The sequence below is a fragment of the Echinops telfairi genome, unplaced genomic scaffold, assembly GCF_000313985.2.
Source record: "Echinops telfairi isolate 266 unplaced genomic scaffold, ASM31398v2 ScPeMD7_17;HRSCAF=63, whole genome shotgun sequence".
NCBI lineage: Eukaryota > Metazoa > Chordata > Mammalia > Afrosoricida > Tenrecidae > Echinops > Echinops telfairi.
The window spans coordinates 2895415-2913965 of NW_022103914.1; the positions used below are offsets into that span (position 1 = coordinate 2895415).

The 18551-nt window shown below is 46.6% G+C and overlaps 1 protein-coding gene across 13 annotated transcripts in view; it reads left to right on the forward strand.

Moving 5' to 3' along the window:
* Nucleotides 1-18551, forward strand: part of KALRN (kalirin RhoGEF kinase) — a 653766-nt gene that overhangs the window by 154148 nt on the left and 481067 nt on the right. For all 13 annotated transcript variants that reach the window (XM_030884807.2, XM_030884808.2, XM_045287542.1 and 10 more), the window contains one exon: nucleotides 4956-5070. In XM_030884807.2, coding sequence (XP_030740667.1) covers nucleotides 4956-5070 — 115 coding nt within the window. The remainder of the gene's footprint in view (nucleotides 1-4955; nucleotides 5071-18551) is intronic.

Sequence of the window (18551 nt, forward strand, 5' to 3'; positions counted from 1 at the left end):
CAACAAAGCACCGCAAGGAAAATGGGAGCAGAAAAGCCAACAGGTAGGGAGCGCCCGCCCACCTGGCATGTGCCCCAGCTCTGGTGAGGGGGAAGTGGGCCACACTGCCATGGGAACATCCATTGGGAGTAATCCAGTGAGCGTCCCTCCATGGGCCCCACCACTCACAGGTAGCCAGCTCCCCTCTGCCCTTGTCTCGCTCCGTGGGTGCCGTTGATCCCACCACTCCTGGCACCTGGTGTCCCTTGTATCCAGACTTCTTGTGAAGGGCCCATTTCACCCTCCATTATCTCTGGGTACATGCACCCTGCTTTCAGCTGCCTCCTGGTGGTGCCTCTCTGCCCCCCATTGTCTGCATGGCCTTAGTGATCCAGGGAAACCCACTGTGGCACCATCTGTTGGTTCCTGAACCCATGTCTCTCCAAGGGTGTTCTAAGGATCAGCAGTCCCACAACACAAAGAGAAAGGAGAGTAGGAACACTGCAGGTTATACACTCCGCGTGGGATTTACAATACCCTCTAAGGCGGATTAGCACAAGGCTATGGGAAGACCTTCAGTAAAGAACCCTTTTATCTTTGTTAATCGGGTGGTTTTCAAACTACAGAATAACCTCCTTCTCATAAAAAAGTATTGGGGATGGGGAGCGTTTCATATCTCCATGAACATTTTGCAGAACTATTGTTACAGAATGAGCCCCGGGGGTTCTGTGGGTTTGGTGTTAGGTTCCTAAGCATGAGGTCAGTAGTTCCAACCTACCAGCTGCTCTGTAGGTGAAAGATGAGGCTGCCCACTGTTGTAAAGATTTACAGTCTCAAAAACCCTGTATAGGGTCACTGTGAGTTGGGACCAACTAGATAGCAAATCAAAAACAAAAACCCGACTGCACTCAAGGTAATTCTGACTCCTAGTGACCCTACAGGGCAGAGTAGAACTGCCGCTCTTCTTTTCCAAGACTGTCACTCTTCATAGGAGTAGAAAGCCTCCTGGCTCTCCCTCTGAATGGCTGGTGGTTTCGAACCAACACGGACCTTGCAGTTAGCAGCCCAACGTATAACCCATCACACTACCCAGGCTCCTCAACTAGATAGCAGTAAGCTTGATGTGGTCTATTGCTACATGGATCAAACGTTTGATGTACTTCGATAGACTCACTTCTTTTATTTCCTCTTTCTTCAAATGGTCCTAATCTGCTTGCCCTCACTGCAGTGTGACCCCTCTGAAAACTGTGTGCCCCATTCCTTCTCCACCTCCACCTCCACCTCACTCAGGGAAGCCTTCACTTCTTCCACTTTGGGCTTTACCTCTCTCCACAGCCCTGCCCTGTCTCCATAAAGGGAGGACCACTGTCATTTATAGAACATTCCATTACATCTCCCCTCTGTTTATTCCCTGCACCTCTGTTCTATAGCACCTACCACCAATGCCTTGTACCAGGATACCTATAGCGAGTCAATGCTCATTTCAGCAAGGGAAGGACTCATTTGGAAATCTTGTCCGAATCTCCATCACCTTTCCAGGCCATGGTTACATTGGTCCCCCACGCCCTGTGATCAGCTCTTACCCAGTTTCCCCAAAAGTAAGACGCCCCCCCCAAAATAAGACCTACTTACAGTTTTGCCTCTCACTAAAATATAAGGCATCCCCCCGAAAATAGGACCTCCCCCAAAATAAGGCCCACCGAAGCTAGTGTGACTCTGGACCATAGCGGCAGGCGCCACTGCGCAGCTCACTGTTGGCCGCAGTGCAGCTGGAGCAGACAGGAAGTGGGAGGTCTCTTTTAATAAAACAATGAACAATAAATGTGTACCATATTCTTCTTCATGGAAAAATAAGGCATTCTCTGAAAATAAGACCTAGTGCATCTTTGGGAGCAAAAATTAATATAAGACACTGTCTTATTTTCGGGGAAACAGGGTATAAAAGACATGCATTTGAGTGCGGGTTTGTCTTCCTTACGGCGGCCCATCCACAAAACCCCAACCAGCCTCTGCATGGAGTCTATTTGGGCTCACAGCACTCCTGTAGGAGAGAGTACAACTGCCCCTTAGGGTTTCTAAGGCTGTAAATCTCAATGGGAGCAGACAGCCTCATCTTTCTCCTGTAGGGTGGCTGGTAGATTTGAACTGCTGATCTTGAAATTACCAGCCCTGCAGGTAACTCTCACTTGTGCACCAAGGTTAATAATTATCCATGGAATCCGATAGCTTCATGGTTCCTAATCCTCCTTGGCACCAAAGCCCTTTGCCTCCCTACCATGGTCATGCACATCCAAGATCTTGTGATTCTCACCTCTGACCTTTGACTTTTTGTGATCATCCCAGATAAACAAAATGCACCCCTTCTCTCCTCTCTGGAAACTCACAGTCCCCCACAATGTCTTCTCATTGTACCAGGCATTAACTGCATTGTGACTTCATTGAAGGTGTAGTCCAGCGTGGGTACCAGCCACAACCCCTTCAGTGGAGCTCCCACTGTGCTCCTGCAGCCTGCTATCTTATCCCCTGAGCCCCCAGTCCCCAGCCCCCTGCTTATGCTCTCCAGAAGCCCTCTACGGATGGTGCTGCCCCTCCTTTCTCCTCAGCACCTCAACCTTGGCTCTCGATTTTAGGTTCTCCTATTGCCCTCAAAGAGCAATATCCCCATTGGTAGGATAAACATCTTCTTTTCCAAGTTCCTGTCTCTCCAAACTCTTGTCTTTCCACACTCTCCCTTCCCTCTTTGAATTTTGCCATCCTGCCTTACAGAAGGAGGTAAATGTATCCACCTGCCCCCTAGACCCCTGGCCTGTGTACCTGCTCTGTGATCTTACTCCCTTTTTAGCCCCACTGTTTCCAGCATTAGGATTTTCTTCCACTGTGCGTGTTTGTCTTGTTCTTCTTATCTGACTTGATTTTGCTGTTCCATTCTTGACTCCACACTTCAGAAAGGAACGGATTGTCCGTCCCCCAGGCTTTCTGTCCTCACTGCCCCTCCCCCGTTCTCTGGACCCTTCCCCGACTGTGATTTTGAAGTGCCTTTCCCCGCTGTCAGTGCTCCTACCTGAGAGGGATGATGCCAACCAGCCTTGGTCCACTTTTAACAGTCAGGCCAGCCTCTGCTCCCCATGTTTCCACGGATCTACTCAGAAGGTGTTCATGGAGGGTCAGGAAGAATTCCAACAGCTGTGTCTACAACCTGCCCAAGAATGATCATCCTTAGGTTAAGGTCAAGATGGAAAGTCGAGAGTGAGAGCTAGCCTGGCAGCTTTGGGGGCAGTTTCATTCAGTCCTTCCACTTCCGTTTCCTCGGGAGCTGGAGACTGTTTTTGTAAGATGGGTAGATGGGCGTCGCTATCAGTCTGAAGGAGTAAGGCAGGAAGGTCTGGAGCCGGGATCGAACTCGCTAGTAGATCTGTACAAATTTCACTTCCTGAGCAGCTGGAGAGACTGGCACGTTATTGTCTTCACTGGGACCAAATCCTCTCTCCGTGGCCTCCATCCAGCTTGATCCTCTTCCCCTTCCTGCTTCTGTGTTTCCTCCTCCGGGATATCCTGGAGTTGATGGCGTTTTGTTTGCCAAGCTCTCCCTCTTGATGTGTTTGGCGGCCCCTGCACCCCACCACACGAGGGAAGTGGTTCTCATTAGCTCAGTGTGGGTGGGGCCTGAAGGCTCTGCCTTTTCCCTGTAAGAGAGCTGCTCTGCAGAAGACTGTGTGCCCAGTGGCGTTTCTGGTATGGGGATGGCCCTGCTGTCCCTTCTCCCGTCTTGCCTTAGATCCTCTGTGGGAGGATCCCCTCTTTGTGGGAGGTGGGAGAAGGGGGCGGCCTGAGGAAAGAGGAGGGGAGTCTCTCCTCATGAGGAGAGCATTTCCTAGTGTCATCACTGGTGCCCTGGGAGGACAGCTTACTGCACCCAGCTTCATTTGAGTGTACCCCTCCTGGGATACATTGTCCTGCTTCCTCATTATAAACCAACCAGAGCTCACTGCCACCCGCCAAGTGATGCTGACTCCCAGTGATCCCACAGGACAGAGGGGAACTGCCACAAGAGCTTCAGGGGCTGCCCATTTGATAGGAACCCAAAGCTCCCTTTATTTTCCACCCACACTGAGCTTCCCTGTGGTGGCTGGTGGGTTTGAACCTCTGATCTGTGGTTAGCAACCCAGCATGTGACCCACCAGAGCACCTCTTCCTAATTGTAGCCACACATTAACAAGTGCATTAGAAGATCGCATCATAATGAAGAGGAAGCTTGGAGGGTGGAGAGAAGAGAAAGTAGGAGAGCCTTCTAAGAGCAAAGATCATTGTAATATCCGCCTTTCAGCTTTCCCACGTGATACTTTGAAGGCATTTGCAATGTGCTGCCTGCATAGGCATTTGAAGTGATTAAGACCAGAGCAGCCTCCTTTCCATTGAAGATTCAGGTGTTTTTCCAGCAGGAGTGACAGGTGACACCTGGGGCAGGCAAGCAGGATGGCTCTCTGCTTTGTAGGAAATACTTAAGATATTGTCTCTGAGTCTAAACCCCCCAGCAATATTGTCCCTAATGGGCAGGATTCTCTCCATGATGGCCGCCGGCTCCCCTGATGCTCACAGAGGTCTGTATACGCAAAAGGAAGTGGCCTGGAGGTCAAGCTTCTAGAACCCATACCACTTTCTTAATAAGAACGCTTACAGTATCCCCGTTTTCCTTAGACTGATGGTCAGAGAACTTCCTAGTGGGCTTATCAGCCAAGCCCTGCAAAGCGGCCAGTATGACTTCCATCCTCATTTTACAGCTGAGGGTTCCGAGAAGTCCCACAATGTGCCCAAGGTCGCACACGGTGTGTGCATCTACATCCTGTGTCCTGGGCCCAAGGGCAGTTTTCTCTGGGCACTATGTTTCTTTCTGCCTGTTGCATCCAACCAGTTAAATGGATTTTTTTCCTTCTGGAACATGCTTTTGGCTTTAACCTGCCTCCTCTTCCTCCTTGCAGGGGGCCGTGATAAGCGAGGTGGACCCATCCTGACCTTTCCTGCCCGCAGCAATCATGACAGAATAAGACAGGAAGACCTGCGGAAGCTCGTGACGTATTTGGCCAGCGTGCCAAGGTAAAGTAGGGGTGTGGCGGGGGTGGTGATGAGGGGGAGCAGGGTCGCTGGGAGGACGCAAGAGTCAGAATGAGTCTCCAGCCCTGCCAGGGGCCCTGGGAGCAGATTCTAATGATTTCTGGAGCCTCCTCATCCATTGCTCGCTTCATCCTCATTGTTACTGTTGGGATTCCTATGAATGGAATGGGAACTGTGGACAGAGGGGAAGGCCCCAGGCTCAGGGGACCCATACTGGGCCCGGACCAGGAGACAGAGTGGCCCAGGAAGGGGGCTGGGAATGAGAAGCTGCTTTACCTGAGGGAAGTCGGATAGCACGGGCCAATCCACAGTGGCTTGTGCAATGGATTATTGTTACAGCCTCTGGCTAGTGACTGTATATATATATATATTGGAGTTTGGGGTAAGTAACCACTGGTCTCATTCCTCAAGGGACAGTCCTTGGCTCAGTGTAGGTCATGTGTTCTCAACAGTGCTGACATTGTCTACCCGAGGAGGTGGACATTGCTTCTTGGGGGATGAAACGCTTACTTTTTGGTGTGTACAGCACAGGTACACACACACTCCTTGAACAGATATGCAGCATCCTTGTCCTTAGTAAAATGTCCTTGGGGCAATGATTGAAAACCTGTCTGACAGGAGCACTTTCAGGGGAGGAAGGGGGCTAATGAGAAGGAGTTGAGAAGTGACACCTACTGGTGCAGAGGTGGGTGGGAGGAGACATGCCAAGGTGGGGTGGATATCTCTTGAGAACAGGGAGAGAGGCCTTCGCTTCGTCAAAGGAGCATAGATGCTGAGAGCCCACAGAGCACTTGGCAGGAATGCAGGCAAAGAGGCTTCCTGTTCTGCCGCGAGCCAACCCGAACCAAGCCTGTGGTCCTTGAGTTGATGCGGACTCATGAGGAGCCCATGTGTGACCAGATAGCTCTGCATAGGGTTTCCTTAGCTGTGGCCTCCACAGAAGCAGGTCACCAAGCCTGTGCGTGTGCGTGTGCATGTGTGGTGGGTTTGAGCCACCAACCTTTATCATAATCTAGCACAAACCCTTTGTGCCACCCAGGGACCTCCTGCTTGGGGAGCAAGGCCAAAACAGAACGCGAGCTGCTTGCATAGGGTTGATGGCTTGGCCTAGAACTCAACCCTCTGACGCCCATGCCCACCTTTAGGCAGAGAGGACTCCTCTCCCTCTCACTGGATGGAGCTGGAGTCTGCTCTGTGTTTTGTGGTAGATGAGAAGTGATGTCTGGGGTGTTCTGGACCTTCCCCTGGTCTATCTGCATACCATTTCTGCAGACAGGAGGATTAGGAAGCATATACAGAGACTATAGGGAAGGAGGAGCTCTGTAGTCTGTTCTTCCTTTGTGGGGAGAGCTTGGAGAATTTCTGAACCTGCTGATTCAGTTCTAGAAGCAGGTGTCCCCACGTGAGTCAGGCTCTACATTTCAGAGCGCCAGAGAGAAGACAAATATAAAGAGACTGGTGGATGGAGGTGGGCAGGTGGTGAAGGGGTCTTTTTAAGGGCGGTTTTGCAGTGCTTGAGAAGTTGTTGAATGGAGTGGGAGCGCTCCTAGCACAAGGCTGTGAGCAAGTACATGCCAATTCATGTCTCTCTTCTTTCTTGATGGCATCCACTGGGGACTGAAAAAAAGAAAAAAAGATAAAAGGTCGTAAGTCTCAATAGGGTTACGTTAGAAGAAGATCCCATAAACTTTGAATGCATGAGGTATCAGACTTTCTAATACACTAGGGGCTTCTCTCCCTCCTAGAGATCTTTCCACTGAAGAAATAGTCTCATGTGCCCCACAGACACAGAGATAGACTAAATAACCTATGATTGATCCAGGGAATTTTAGTAATTTAGCCATCTAAGGTCTAAGCAGTTTTTAATAGTACCTTTCCCCGAAGTACACTGCTAGCAGGTATAAAACCTGGCATTTTCTAAAGCAATTTGCAAGTGGAGTTTTTGCAGGGGCCCATAATGGACTTTCAGTTCTTTTAGAGTTAAAGACATCGGGACCCTGGAGATAGGAAGGGCACGTTGTTCTCTCTTCTGGCACACTTGTCTTTTCTCTGGAATGGATGGGGAACATGGTTGGAAGGATATCTTTCTTCATTCTGACTTGTTAAGAAAAGATTGGGCCAAAACGGGTGGGAAACCATCTAAAAAGAAAATCTTTATGGTGACATGAAGTAAAACGAAGCCCAGGAGAGACCGAGGAAGAAGAAACACTGTGTTATTGTTGGAGGAACATACTAGAAGCAAGCTGTCTGCTTCTCAGAGCGTGGCCACAAGCTTGCGTCCTGAGATGTTATTCACAGATGCGGGCAGGTGGGAGGACAAATCCTGTTGCCACCTGCTGGGGGTAGAGTTGTTGGTCTATGGCACTTGCTCTCTCCCTCCTGGGAAACCTGTGTTCCCCAGGAGTATGTGGGCCACTCTGCATCACACTGGTCACTTCCAGCTTCCCTTGACCACAGTGAACACATGATGGCTGTGGGAAACAAACTCTAGAACAGGATCGTTCTAAGTCTGATGACGTTTAGGGAAAGGATTTTCCACACTTGGATATAGCCATGGATTTAGAAGAAGGGAAATTGAGCTGAAAGTTTAAGCAGATGATACTGATGGGAAGGAAGGCCCAGTTGGTCAAATGGTTAACATGCACAGTTGCTAATTGAAATGTTGGAGGTTTGAATCCACCTCAGAAGAAAGGCCTGGCACTCTATTGAAAATCAGCCACTGGAAACCCTGTGGCGCCGACACTCAGGGCCACCAAGAATCAGAGTCTACCCAGGACAACTGGTACCCATGAGAAGAAAGCACCCTATCTCATGTCCAGGATGCTCACGGACACACGGGGTCTGTGGTTGGGTCTGTAGGTGACATTTGATATGAATTTCTAAATCTAACAAATGACTACAACCTTGCTTGCCAGGTAGATTGAGGGTTCATGACAAATGGGAATGGGCCTTTTGAGGATGTTAGGGAAACCCACGTTTACCTGCCAACTAGTAGCTATAAAAGGGAAGACAGATGAGACGAAGCTGGTAGCATTTAAGAGGAACCAGCTTGCAGAGAACAGGAATTAAGGGCAAATGATGAAAGAAGATCTCAGAATCTAGGAATTAGCTGGTTTGATGGCCATTCTGGGCACCATCCTGGAATCGGTGATGAGACAGATGGCTGTGATCATTTATAAAGGGATAGGATGAAACAGCGCCCCCATCCTCTGTGCAGTGCAGCCACGCCTGGGCCACAGCACTCAAGCTTGCAATATTCAACTCTTCCAGCAAAGCTTGAAGGACTACACTGACCAGTTAGAGTGCTGTTGGGGACAGTGATCATTACATTGAAGGATCCACAAATCGTGTCACTGCAGCTGGAGGAGTGAGAGATGTTTTGCCGCCAGGATTAATATCTGCCTTCACATGTTAGTTCAGCTGCCCCTCAGAAGGGAGCAAGCAAGATGTCCCTTGCTCACTGGGTAGCAGTTAGATCTGGACTGTGGCAGGAACCAGAACAGCCTTTGTTCAGGAGCTGTCCACCAGTACTGGTGCTGCCCCTGGAGAAAGGGAGCATCTTGTCAGGGATGGCGTAGAAAGAATCCCTCCCCTGGGGTGGTGTCTACATTGGCTAACCTCTAGTCATCTTTCCTGACCTGAATTCTCTGTTTCTATGGCATTGGGGGGGGGGGGGATACAACATAAAATCTAGGACCTGCTTCCCTCAGAAAAGTTACTTACCATTCCCAACACTATGTTATCCTTCCTGAAGCTCCCCAGATAAGACCTTGAATTTCACTCTCTTGTCAAATAGTCTAGATTACATAGTAAAGCCTTAGAGAACTGTTTCCTGTCTCCTTGGCCTGCAGGCGGGAGTCTGGGGGCCACCATCTAAGTCCCAGGATCATTCTAGGTGTGGCAGTCAAGAAGAGTGCCTGTCTTATTCTCTGGGGGTCCAGCTCTGCCTGGGACATGTCTCTTCCAGTTTCTCTGGTTTGCTCCTGATGAATTTAGGCATCCACCTCCTGGGTCCTCTCAGTAATTCTATAATCTTGTTCTGAAGACCTGAAAAACCTTATCACTCAGTTTCTAGAAATCCCATTCAGTCAATATTTATTGAGTGCCTGCAACAAGCCAGATATTAGATAGAGATCTTAGAAAATCCCTATATTTCCTAACTGTTGTCTGTCAGATACTCGTCTAACTTTTTCCTCCTTCTGGTCTGTTATCTGATTGCAATTACTTTACATGAAAGGAGAGTGGAAAGGTAATACTCAGAGATAATCAGTTGATGATTATTCCTAGAAATTTAGAGAAAGAATAGAAAATCCACTCTGCAACTGAACAATTGCCCGGCCATAGTCTACTCAGAGATCATTTGTAATCAACCATAAACTTACCAATTGTACACCTAGTATAGGGAAGCAGTAGTTCAGTGGTAGAATTCATGCCTTCCGTGTGTGAATCCTGGGTTAGGTCCTGACCAATCTACTAAGTGCTAATCTACTACTACTTATCAGTGGAGACATGTGTGTTAGTTTAATGATAAACCAGTTTCCGTAGTTTCCAGACCAAGACAGACTAGGAAGAAAAGGCTGGTGATCCATTTTTGAAAATCATCCAGTGAAAACTCTGTGGGCTACAAATGCCTGATCTATAACTGATTGTGGGGTGACAGGGCATTTTGTTCCATTGTGCATGGAGTCACCCCGAACAGGGGCCAATTTGATGGCAGCTAACAACACCTAGTCAAGAAACCCTGAGTTCTTCTTACGGCAGTGAATCTCTATTCTTCATTTTATGGTTCTGCTTCCTCATGATCGTCTTTCCGTGGCTTGTTAACCTTGGAGATCCCTGCCACTGACCTGCTCTTGGCAGTGCTGATAAGATGCCAGGTGGTCTGGGAAGGAATGCAAGGTCATATTGAGGAAAGATGTTAAGAAATTAGGACAGGTTAGAAAAGGAAGGCCCTCCAGGAGATGGATTGACACCGTAGCTGCAGCCGTGGGCTCAGTCAAGCACTGGAACCATTGGGGGGATGGTGCAGGGCGAGGCAGTGTTTTGCTCCGTTGTGCACAGCACCTGACAACAATGGCATTCTGTAGCACCAGTCAAACCATGCTGCTAGTGTTCCTGCTCTGGCTCTGTTGATTTCAGCAAAAAATAAACTCAGCTGAACTTCACCATGACCAGAATTTAGGAGTCATTAGAGAAATCCAGAAAGATGATGCCGAGGAGGAGGTAAACACTGTCAGGGTTTTCTCCCCCCCCCCTACTTTTTAAAGCAGTGAGGCAAAGTAGACAGCGTGTGTCACAGTACAGTGAAAGGTGGGGAGATCTAAACACCACAAGAGAAGTTAATCACTGTAAGTGAGGTTTGAGAGAAACAGTTGGACTCTCTACTTTCCAAGTCCCGGAAGGCCTGGGCGATGAGCCGGGAAGCTGAGAAAGGCTGTGGAGGTGAAGGAAGAAAGAAGGATGGGAGACTGGGCTGCTGGGGACCTCGGGGCAGTTCACCAGAAGTTCCTTAAGGAAAGAGGGAGTGTGCCCTGCAGCAGTTCAGCCTTAGGTGCTGGTGCTGTGAACTTTCAGTTCCTCGGTGATTCCCTGTCCCTCAAAACTCCAGGTGTTAGTCTTGTGGAGCCCAACCCTTGGCTTCTACTCCTTACCTTACTCTTCCTCTTGCTCTGTCCCTTTCCCTTTCCAAGGTTCTCAATATTTTATATAATTCACCAGGTTCTCCAATTCGCCTAGGCCAGATAGAACAGCCTCTTAGAAAGGTTAGGAGCTACTGCAGAAGAGATGGCTGGAACTTGGCTGTCTCACTGGGGCTTAGGGGTTCAGAGCAGTGTGGCCTCCTTGGGGTGCACGTGAGAGCGCCACTGTCAGGTTTTCTCCCTCCATTTTCAGCATGGGAGAAGTGAGCTGTCCCGTGGTCACTGTCGGGCCCTGCCCCTTGTTCCGGGATCGTCAGTTCAGCATGACGTGGGGAGTGAGGGGAGGAATCAGAGGAACGGAAGGTTCAGAAAAGAGAACCAACGAGAACGTTTAGGTCACGTTGTTATAATTTATACTTCCCTAAAATGTGTGCCTTCATTTCCATTTTAAATTTCTTTTGTTGGTCCTGGCTGGAGGGTTTATCATTTCTATTTCACTTCCCACACTTGACCTTGAACACAGTTCATGTCCCTGGTGCTCGCTGCAAGGGACACAGCCCTGAAGAACAAGTAGTGTTCTACTTGGCTGCCGAACCCCCCCCCCCACACACACACACACCCACATCACAGTATTAACAGCACTGTTAGCAACACCCTCTTCAGCGAGGGTTTTGTTTGTACAGCAAAGGCAGGGAGGCATCTTAGTAAAGAAAGCACTGGGGTGCGGACCCTGGCTCTCTACTTCACTACCACTCAGCCTGGGACTGGAGAAGAGTTCATCAGCTTGTGGAACAGGGAAACCAGTCACGTTTGGGTCCCAGGGCAGGGAGGGGAGCTGCTACCATGTTTAGGCCTGAGTGGGAAAAGGGAGGGGGGCGTCCCTCGACTCTGGAGGAAGATGGTAGCTGACAGCAGCTGTGGCCTTTAGTGTGACTCCGTGATGTGAGGTGAGTGGAACTGGTCCCCTGTCTTCATTCTTCTCCCACCTGACTGACCTCCTGCTGGTGTGGGTCACTGGCTGAACACAGACAATATTCAGAGAATGGGGGCACCAGCTGATAGACAGCCCTTGTGGGTCAGCCTCCCAGGGTACCAGAGAGGGGTGGGGAGATGGAGAGTGAATCCAGAGTGGCAAACAGAAAATATTTGGCATCAGGTGAGACCTTGGCCTTATTACTCAATATTTCTAATTTCTAAATTTGAGACAAGAATAGTCATCCCATAAGGGCACTGTGAAGAAATCATACAGCACTCTATGCAGTATCCAGGCACTCATCGATGGCCAGTGGGTTCCTTCAAGGAAGTTACTATTAATATGAATCGATATATTTCCATAAGGTGAAGGACTGGAATGAATATATGTGTAAGTGATGAAGCATCATCCTGAAAGAAACACCTGGAGCTCACCCCCAAAGTGAGAAGTAGACCATCTCCTCTACTCTCGATTCCTCCCTTGTTCCCAAAGCCGATGCGAACTGCCTCCCCAGAAATAACTGCTATCCTGAATATGGTGTTTATCCTTCTTTTACTTTTTTTGTATCATTAAGTGCATGTTTTCATAAACAAGGTATTATTTAGTCTTGCTCTTTTTCAAGCTTTGTAAAAATGGTATCATACCATATGTAGTCTCCTAGCTTTTGTGAACAACAAGGATGAATTTCAAAAGGAAATGCCAGTGAAAAAGCTTACCTTTCGCCCTGAGAGCACATCGCCAAATTATTCATAGAAGGGAGACGGTACCAGAAGTCCCGTGAGATGATTTTCTCAGCGAACTAGAGGAGAAAAATTGATAATAACTATTTTACTCAGTATTTCAGAAGAGACATTATCATTAATATTGATATCAAAGAACAAGTGAACAATTTCTCAATTTATTAGGGATCAGTATGAAATCGATGATTTGGAGATAGATGTTGTAAAGCCCTTAAGTTGTTCCACGCACAGAGCTGTTGTTAAGTGTCTTTAAGTTGTATTGACTCATAGTGACCACCGTACAACAGAACGGAACCCTGCCCGGTCCTGTGCCCCTCACAACTGTTCCTACGTGGGAGCCCGCTGTGGCAGCATGGTGCCAACCCAGCTCACGGCAGGCCTTCCTCTTTCTCACCGACCTTCTACTTCCCCAGCCTTCTTCCTTCTCCGGGGCCGATCGCTCTTGGTACCACTTCCACAGTGTATGAAATGAAGTCTGGCCACCCCCACGTCGGAGGAGCACTCCATCTGTGCTTCCCGCATTCTTCTCCAACACCATGACTCACATGCATCCGCTCGCCTTCAGTCCACTTTTGTCTGCAACGGTGCTCATGGGAGATGCTTGAAAATACCATGGTCAGGCACACCTTAGTCCGCAAAGTGACATCTTGCTTTTTCACACGTTGAAGAGGTCTTTTGCAGCAGATTTGCTCAGTGCACTACGCCATTTGCTTTCTTGACTGTTGAGTCCTTGAGCTCGGATTGTGGATCCAAGCAAGATGACATCCCCGGCAACCTTGGTCTTTCTGGTATTGAGCCTGGTGTCTCCTGGCCCAGTTGTGAGCATTTTTGTTGTCTTTATGCTGAGTTGTAATCCACACCAGAGGCAGTCGTCTTTGATCTTTATTTGTACGTAGGTTATGTCGTTATGTCATCTACACATCGAAGGTTGTTCATAAACCTTCCTCTATTCCTGATCATCATTCTTCCTCATATAGTTCGGCTTCTTGGATTATTTGCTCAGGCAAAAGAGTGAATAAATGTGATGAGAGGACATTATCCTGACGCACACCTTCCTGATTTTAACCGTGCTGTAGCCCTATACTCTGTTCCAACGACTGCCTCGTGAAGGTGAATGAAATTTCCATTTTTCACCATGTTATCCATGTCGTTGTTGTTAAGTGCTGTTAAGTTCGGTCTGACTCATAGCAATCTTATGTACAACAAAACAAAACACCACCAGTTGTGTGGTTTGTTATAATTCACACAGTCAATTGACTCTTCACAGTCAAGAAAACACAAGTAAACTTATTTCTGGTATTCTTTGTTTTCAGCAAAGATCCATTTGATATTAGCAATGATAACCCTTGTTTGAACAAACAAAAACAACAAACCCTTTTTCTGCATCCTCTTCTGAATCCAGCCTGAACTTCTGGCAGCATCCTACCTATGTGTTGCTGCAACCATTTTTGAATGATCTTTAGCACATTTTTACATGTGTGTGATGTTAATGGTATTGCTTGGTAATCTCCATATTTTGTGGGGTTGCCTTTCTCTGGAATAGGTGCACATATCTCTCGCTTTCAGTTGCTTAGCTATGTTGCTGCCTTCCAGAGATGAGTGAGTGCTTCCGGTTTATACATAATCATCGCGTTGAGACATTTCAATTGGTATTCCACCAATTCCTGGAGTCTTGTTTTTTGCTAATGCCTCCATTTCTGTGAGGATTTCTTCTTTCAACACCATTGGTTCTTGATCATATGCTACCTCTCGAAATGGTTGAATGCCAACCAATTATTTTTGGTACATGACTGTGTATTCCTTCCATTTTCTTCTGATATTTCTGCATCATTGAATATTTATCCATAGACTCTTTCAAATTTCAGCTTGAGGATTTACTTTTTGCCTCAGCTCATTCAGCCTGATATTTGTGGAACAAATTCTTCCCATTTGACTTTCTAACTCTGGGTCTTTGCCCCATATGATAGGCTTTACTTTGTCTTCTCAAGCTGTTCTTTGACATGTTCTGTTCAGTTCTTTTAATTCACCTTTTCTTTTTTTTAAATCATTTTATTAGGGGCTCATACAACTCTTATCACAATCCATACATACATCAATTGTGTAAAGCACATTTGTGCATTCATTGTCCTCATCATTCTCAAAACATTTGCTCTCCACTTAAGCCCCTGGCATCAGGTCTTCATTTTCCCCCTCCCTCTCTGCTCCCCCCTCCCTCATGAGCCTTTGATAATTTATAAATTATTATTTTGTCATATCTTGCCCTGTCCGATGTCTCCCTTCACCCACTTTTCTGTTGTCTGTCCCCCAGGAAGGAGGCCACATGTAGATCCTTGTAATCGGTTCCCCCTTTCCAACCCACTCTCCCTCTACGCTCCCAGTATTGCCACTCACACCACTGGTCCTGAAAGGATCATCCGCCCTGGATTCCCTGTGCTTCCAGTTTCTATCTGTACCAGCGTACATCCTCTGGTCTAGCCAGACTTACAAGATAGAATTTAGATCATGATAGTGGGGGCGGGGAGGAAACATTTAAGAACTAGAGGAAAGTTGTATTTTTCATCGTTGCAACATCGCACCCTGTCTGGCTCATCTCCTCCCCGAGACCCCTCTGCAAGGGGATCTCCAGTGGCCTACTTATGGGCTTTGGGTCTCCACTCTGCACTCCCCACCTCATTCGCTATGGTAAGATTTTTTGTTCGGGTGATGCCTGAAAATTCACCTTTTCTTCCATTTGCTTTAGCTACTGGATATTCAAAAGCAAGTTTCTGAATCTTTTCTGACATCCACTGTGGTTTGTTATTTCTCTTTTGCCTTTTTAATGACCTTTAACTTTATTCACTGTGATACTCTTGATATCATCACACAATCCACACCTTCAATCATTACTGATTAGAGTGGGGAATCTGTTCTTGATATGATCTTTAAATTCAGCTGGGACACATTCAAGGTCATATTTTGGCTCTCATGGACTTGTTAATTTCCTACCACTTCAAGCTGAAATATTAAAGGATTCCACACTTAACTCCTGGCTTCATTTTTCCTGATGATACTGTGCTTTTCCACTATCTCTTTCCCCAGATAGAGCCCATTTGATTCCATGTATTCCATCTGGTAAGATCCACACAAATAGTCACATTTCAGTTGCTGGAAAAAGGAATTTGGAATGAAGAGCATCATTGGTCTTCCCAAATGATATTACACTGTCCCCAGTTTTGTTCCTGTCCCTACGGCCATATTTTCCAAAGGCTTGTTCCAGCTGTTGCCTCCCACTCGCCATGCAGCTGGATTGCTTGTTGGATCACTTTCAACCTGAAAAAGCTGGTAGAGTTCTTCAGTTGCTTCATCACTAGCTTTAGTGCTTGGTATGTAAATTTGAGTAATAGTTGTATTAGCTGATTTTCCTCACAGGTCTGTATCTGTACTATAATTTTCTATCACAGACAACATTCTACTTCAAGATAGGCCTTGAGATGTTTCTTTTAATGATGAATGCAACACCATTCTCTTGAATTTTTTGTTTCCAGTATAGCAAATCATATGATTGTCTGATTCAAAATATTCACTAATAGTGCATTTCAGCTTACTAGTGCCTAGGATACAGATCTTTATGAGTTCCATTTCATTTTTGACAATTTCCAATTTTCCTAGATTCATACTCTGTACATTCTGTGTTCCAGTTATTAATGGATCGTTGCCATTGCTTCTTCTCATTTTGAGTCATGGGCTTAAGCAAATGAAGGTCTCAAAAGCTTTTCTCTATCCATGTCATTCAGGTTTACTCTAATTTGACTCTGGTTCATCATGGATAGATTTGCTATTGTTTGAAATACTAGTGGCAAGCTTCTAGTATCGCAGAAACATTCAGTCAACACAGTGTAACACACAGGCAAGTGGGAGGCAATGAACAGATTCATCAAATAATAGTTAGACTCCCCTTCCAAGGGTCTCAGGGTCTGAGGAATTAGGCATTGCATAGGTACTGGGAACACCTTAGATTAAGTGTTTAAATGAAGGAATGACCCAACACGATCACTGATGACAAAATGGGTCCATAAGAAAATGTGAAGAAAGCTGATGGTGCCCGGCTATTAGAAGATATAGCATCTGGACCTTAAAAGCTTGCCATTAAACAAGTAGCCGTCTAGCAGGGAAGCAACAAAGCCCACATGAAAGAAGCCTTCCAACCCGTGTCATCATGAGGTGTCAATGGGATCAGGTATCAGGCATCAGAAGACCCAAAACAAGCAATCATATTGATGTGAACGAGGGGGGTTGGAGTGAAGACCCAAAGCCTATCTGCAAACAATTGGATAGCCCCTCACAGAAGGGTCACAAGGAAGGGACAAGTCAGCTAGGGTACAGTTCAGCACCAGCAAAATGCACAGTATTCCTCTAGTTCTTTATGCTTCCCCCCTTCCCCCCCACTCTCATGATCCCAGCTGTACTTTACAAATCCAACTAACTGGAGCACGTACGTATGTTAGCACAGATAAGAGTTCTTGACACACAGAATTCAGAACAGATAAACCCAGGACAGATAAAACCCTCAGGAACAGAGTAGCACAACCAGGAGGGTAGGGGGAAGGTGGAGGGAGATGGGGGAGAAAGGGAGAACAAATGGCAATGACTGGATGTATATCCCACCCCCACCCCTCTGAGGTGGATGAACAATAGAAATGTGAGTGAGGGGAGACAATAAGATATGAAAATAATAAAAAGTTATTTATCAAGGGTTCACAAGGATGGGAGGGTGGGGGTGAGAGGGAAAAAAGAGGAGCTAGTACCAAGGGCTCAAGTACAAAGAAAATGCTTTGAAAATGATTGTGTCAACAAATGTACAAATGTGTTTGATACAATTGATGTGTGGATTGCTATAAGAGCTATAAAGGCCCCTAATAAAATGATTTATGTCTATGGACTTACAGCATGTAGCGCTTTCAGTATCCTTACAGTGGGAATGAGAAGCCCTGTACAGGGAGTTCTGCTCTAAGCTGAGGGTCAAAGGATTAAGAGGATAGTGCCCAAAGTATAAGGAGTAGTCCAAGAGCATGAGCTCAGGTAAAGGCCTAGGGAGAAGGGGCAGAGCAGAAGTTATTCAGGTGAAATTCAGGGTGGTAGGAGTATGGGGAGAGTGGTTGGGGATGGAATAGAATTGCATGTAAGATTTGAAAGAGTCCAGTTCAGAAGTTTTACTGATAGGCAGTACAGAACTTTTGAAGTTGTTTTAAGCAAGAGTATGATGATTGACAATACATCTTCCAAGATTCTCTCTGTACCTGAGTGGAGTATGGAATAGAAAGAAAGACTAGAAATGAATCATTGCAATCATGTAGGTTAAAAGTAATAAAAATCACAGCTAACATTTATTGATGGTTTACTTTAGCTCGAGGCACTGTGCTAAGGTTTCTTACATGTGCTAGTTATCTGGTACTGCTATAATAGAAATTCCGTTTCTCACTCTTATATGTGCCCGTGTACTTGCTCTGGTCTAGCCGGATTTGTAAGGTAAAATTTGAGGTCATGATAGTGGGGGAGAAGAAGCATTAAAGAACTAGAGGAAAGTTGTATGTTTCATCGGTGCTATGCTGCACCCTGACTGCCTTGTCTCTTCCTTGTGACCCTTCTGTAGGGGCATGTTCAATTGTCTGCAGATGGGCTTTGAGTCTCCACTCACGCTCCCCCTCATTCACGTCAGTATGATTTTTTTGTTCTGGGTCTTTGATGCCTAATACTTGATCCCTTCGACACCTCATGATCACACAGGCTGGTATGCTTCTTCCTGTGGGCTATGTTGCTTCTCAGCTAGGTGGCCGCTTGTTTATCTTCAAGCCTTTAAGTGCCCAGATAACCGGGCACCATCAGCTTTCTTCACCACATTTGCTTATTCACCTGCTTTTTCTTCATTGGGAAGGTGAGCATCATAGAATGCAAATTTTAATAGAAGAAAGTATTTTTGCATTGAGGGAGTACTTGAGTGGAGGCCGAATATCCATCTGTGACCTTAATACTAAACCTATAAATATATGCACATAGACCTATTTCCCCATCATCATATATAAATATATTTACATATGTACATGCCTGTATTTAGACCTCTATAAATGCCCTTTG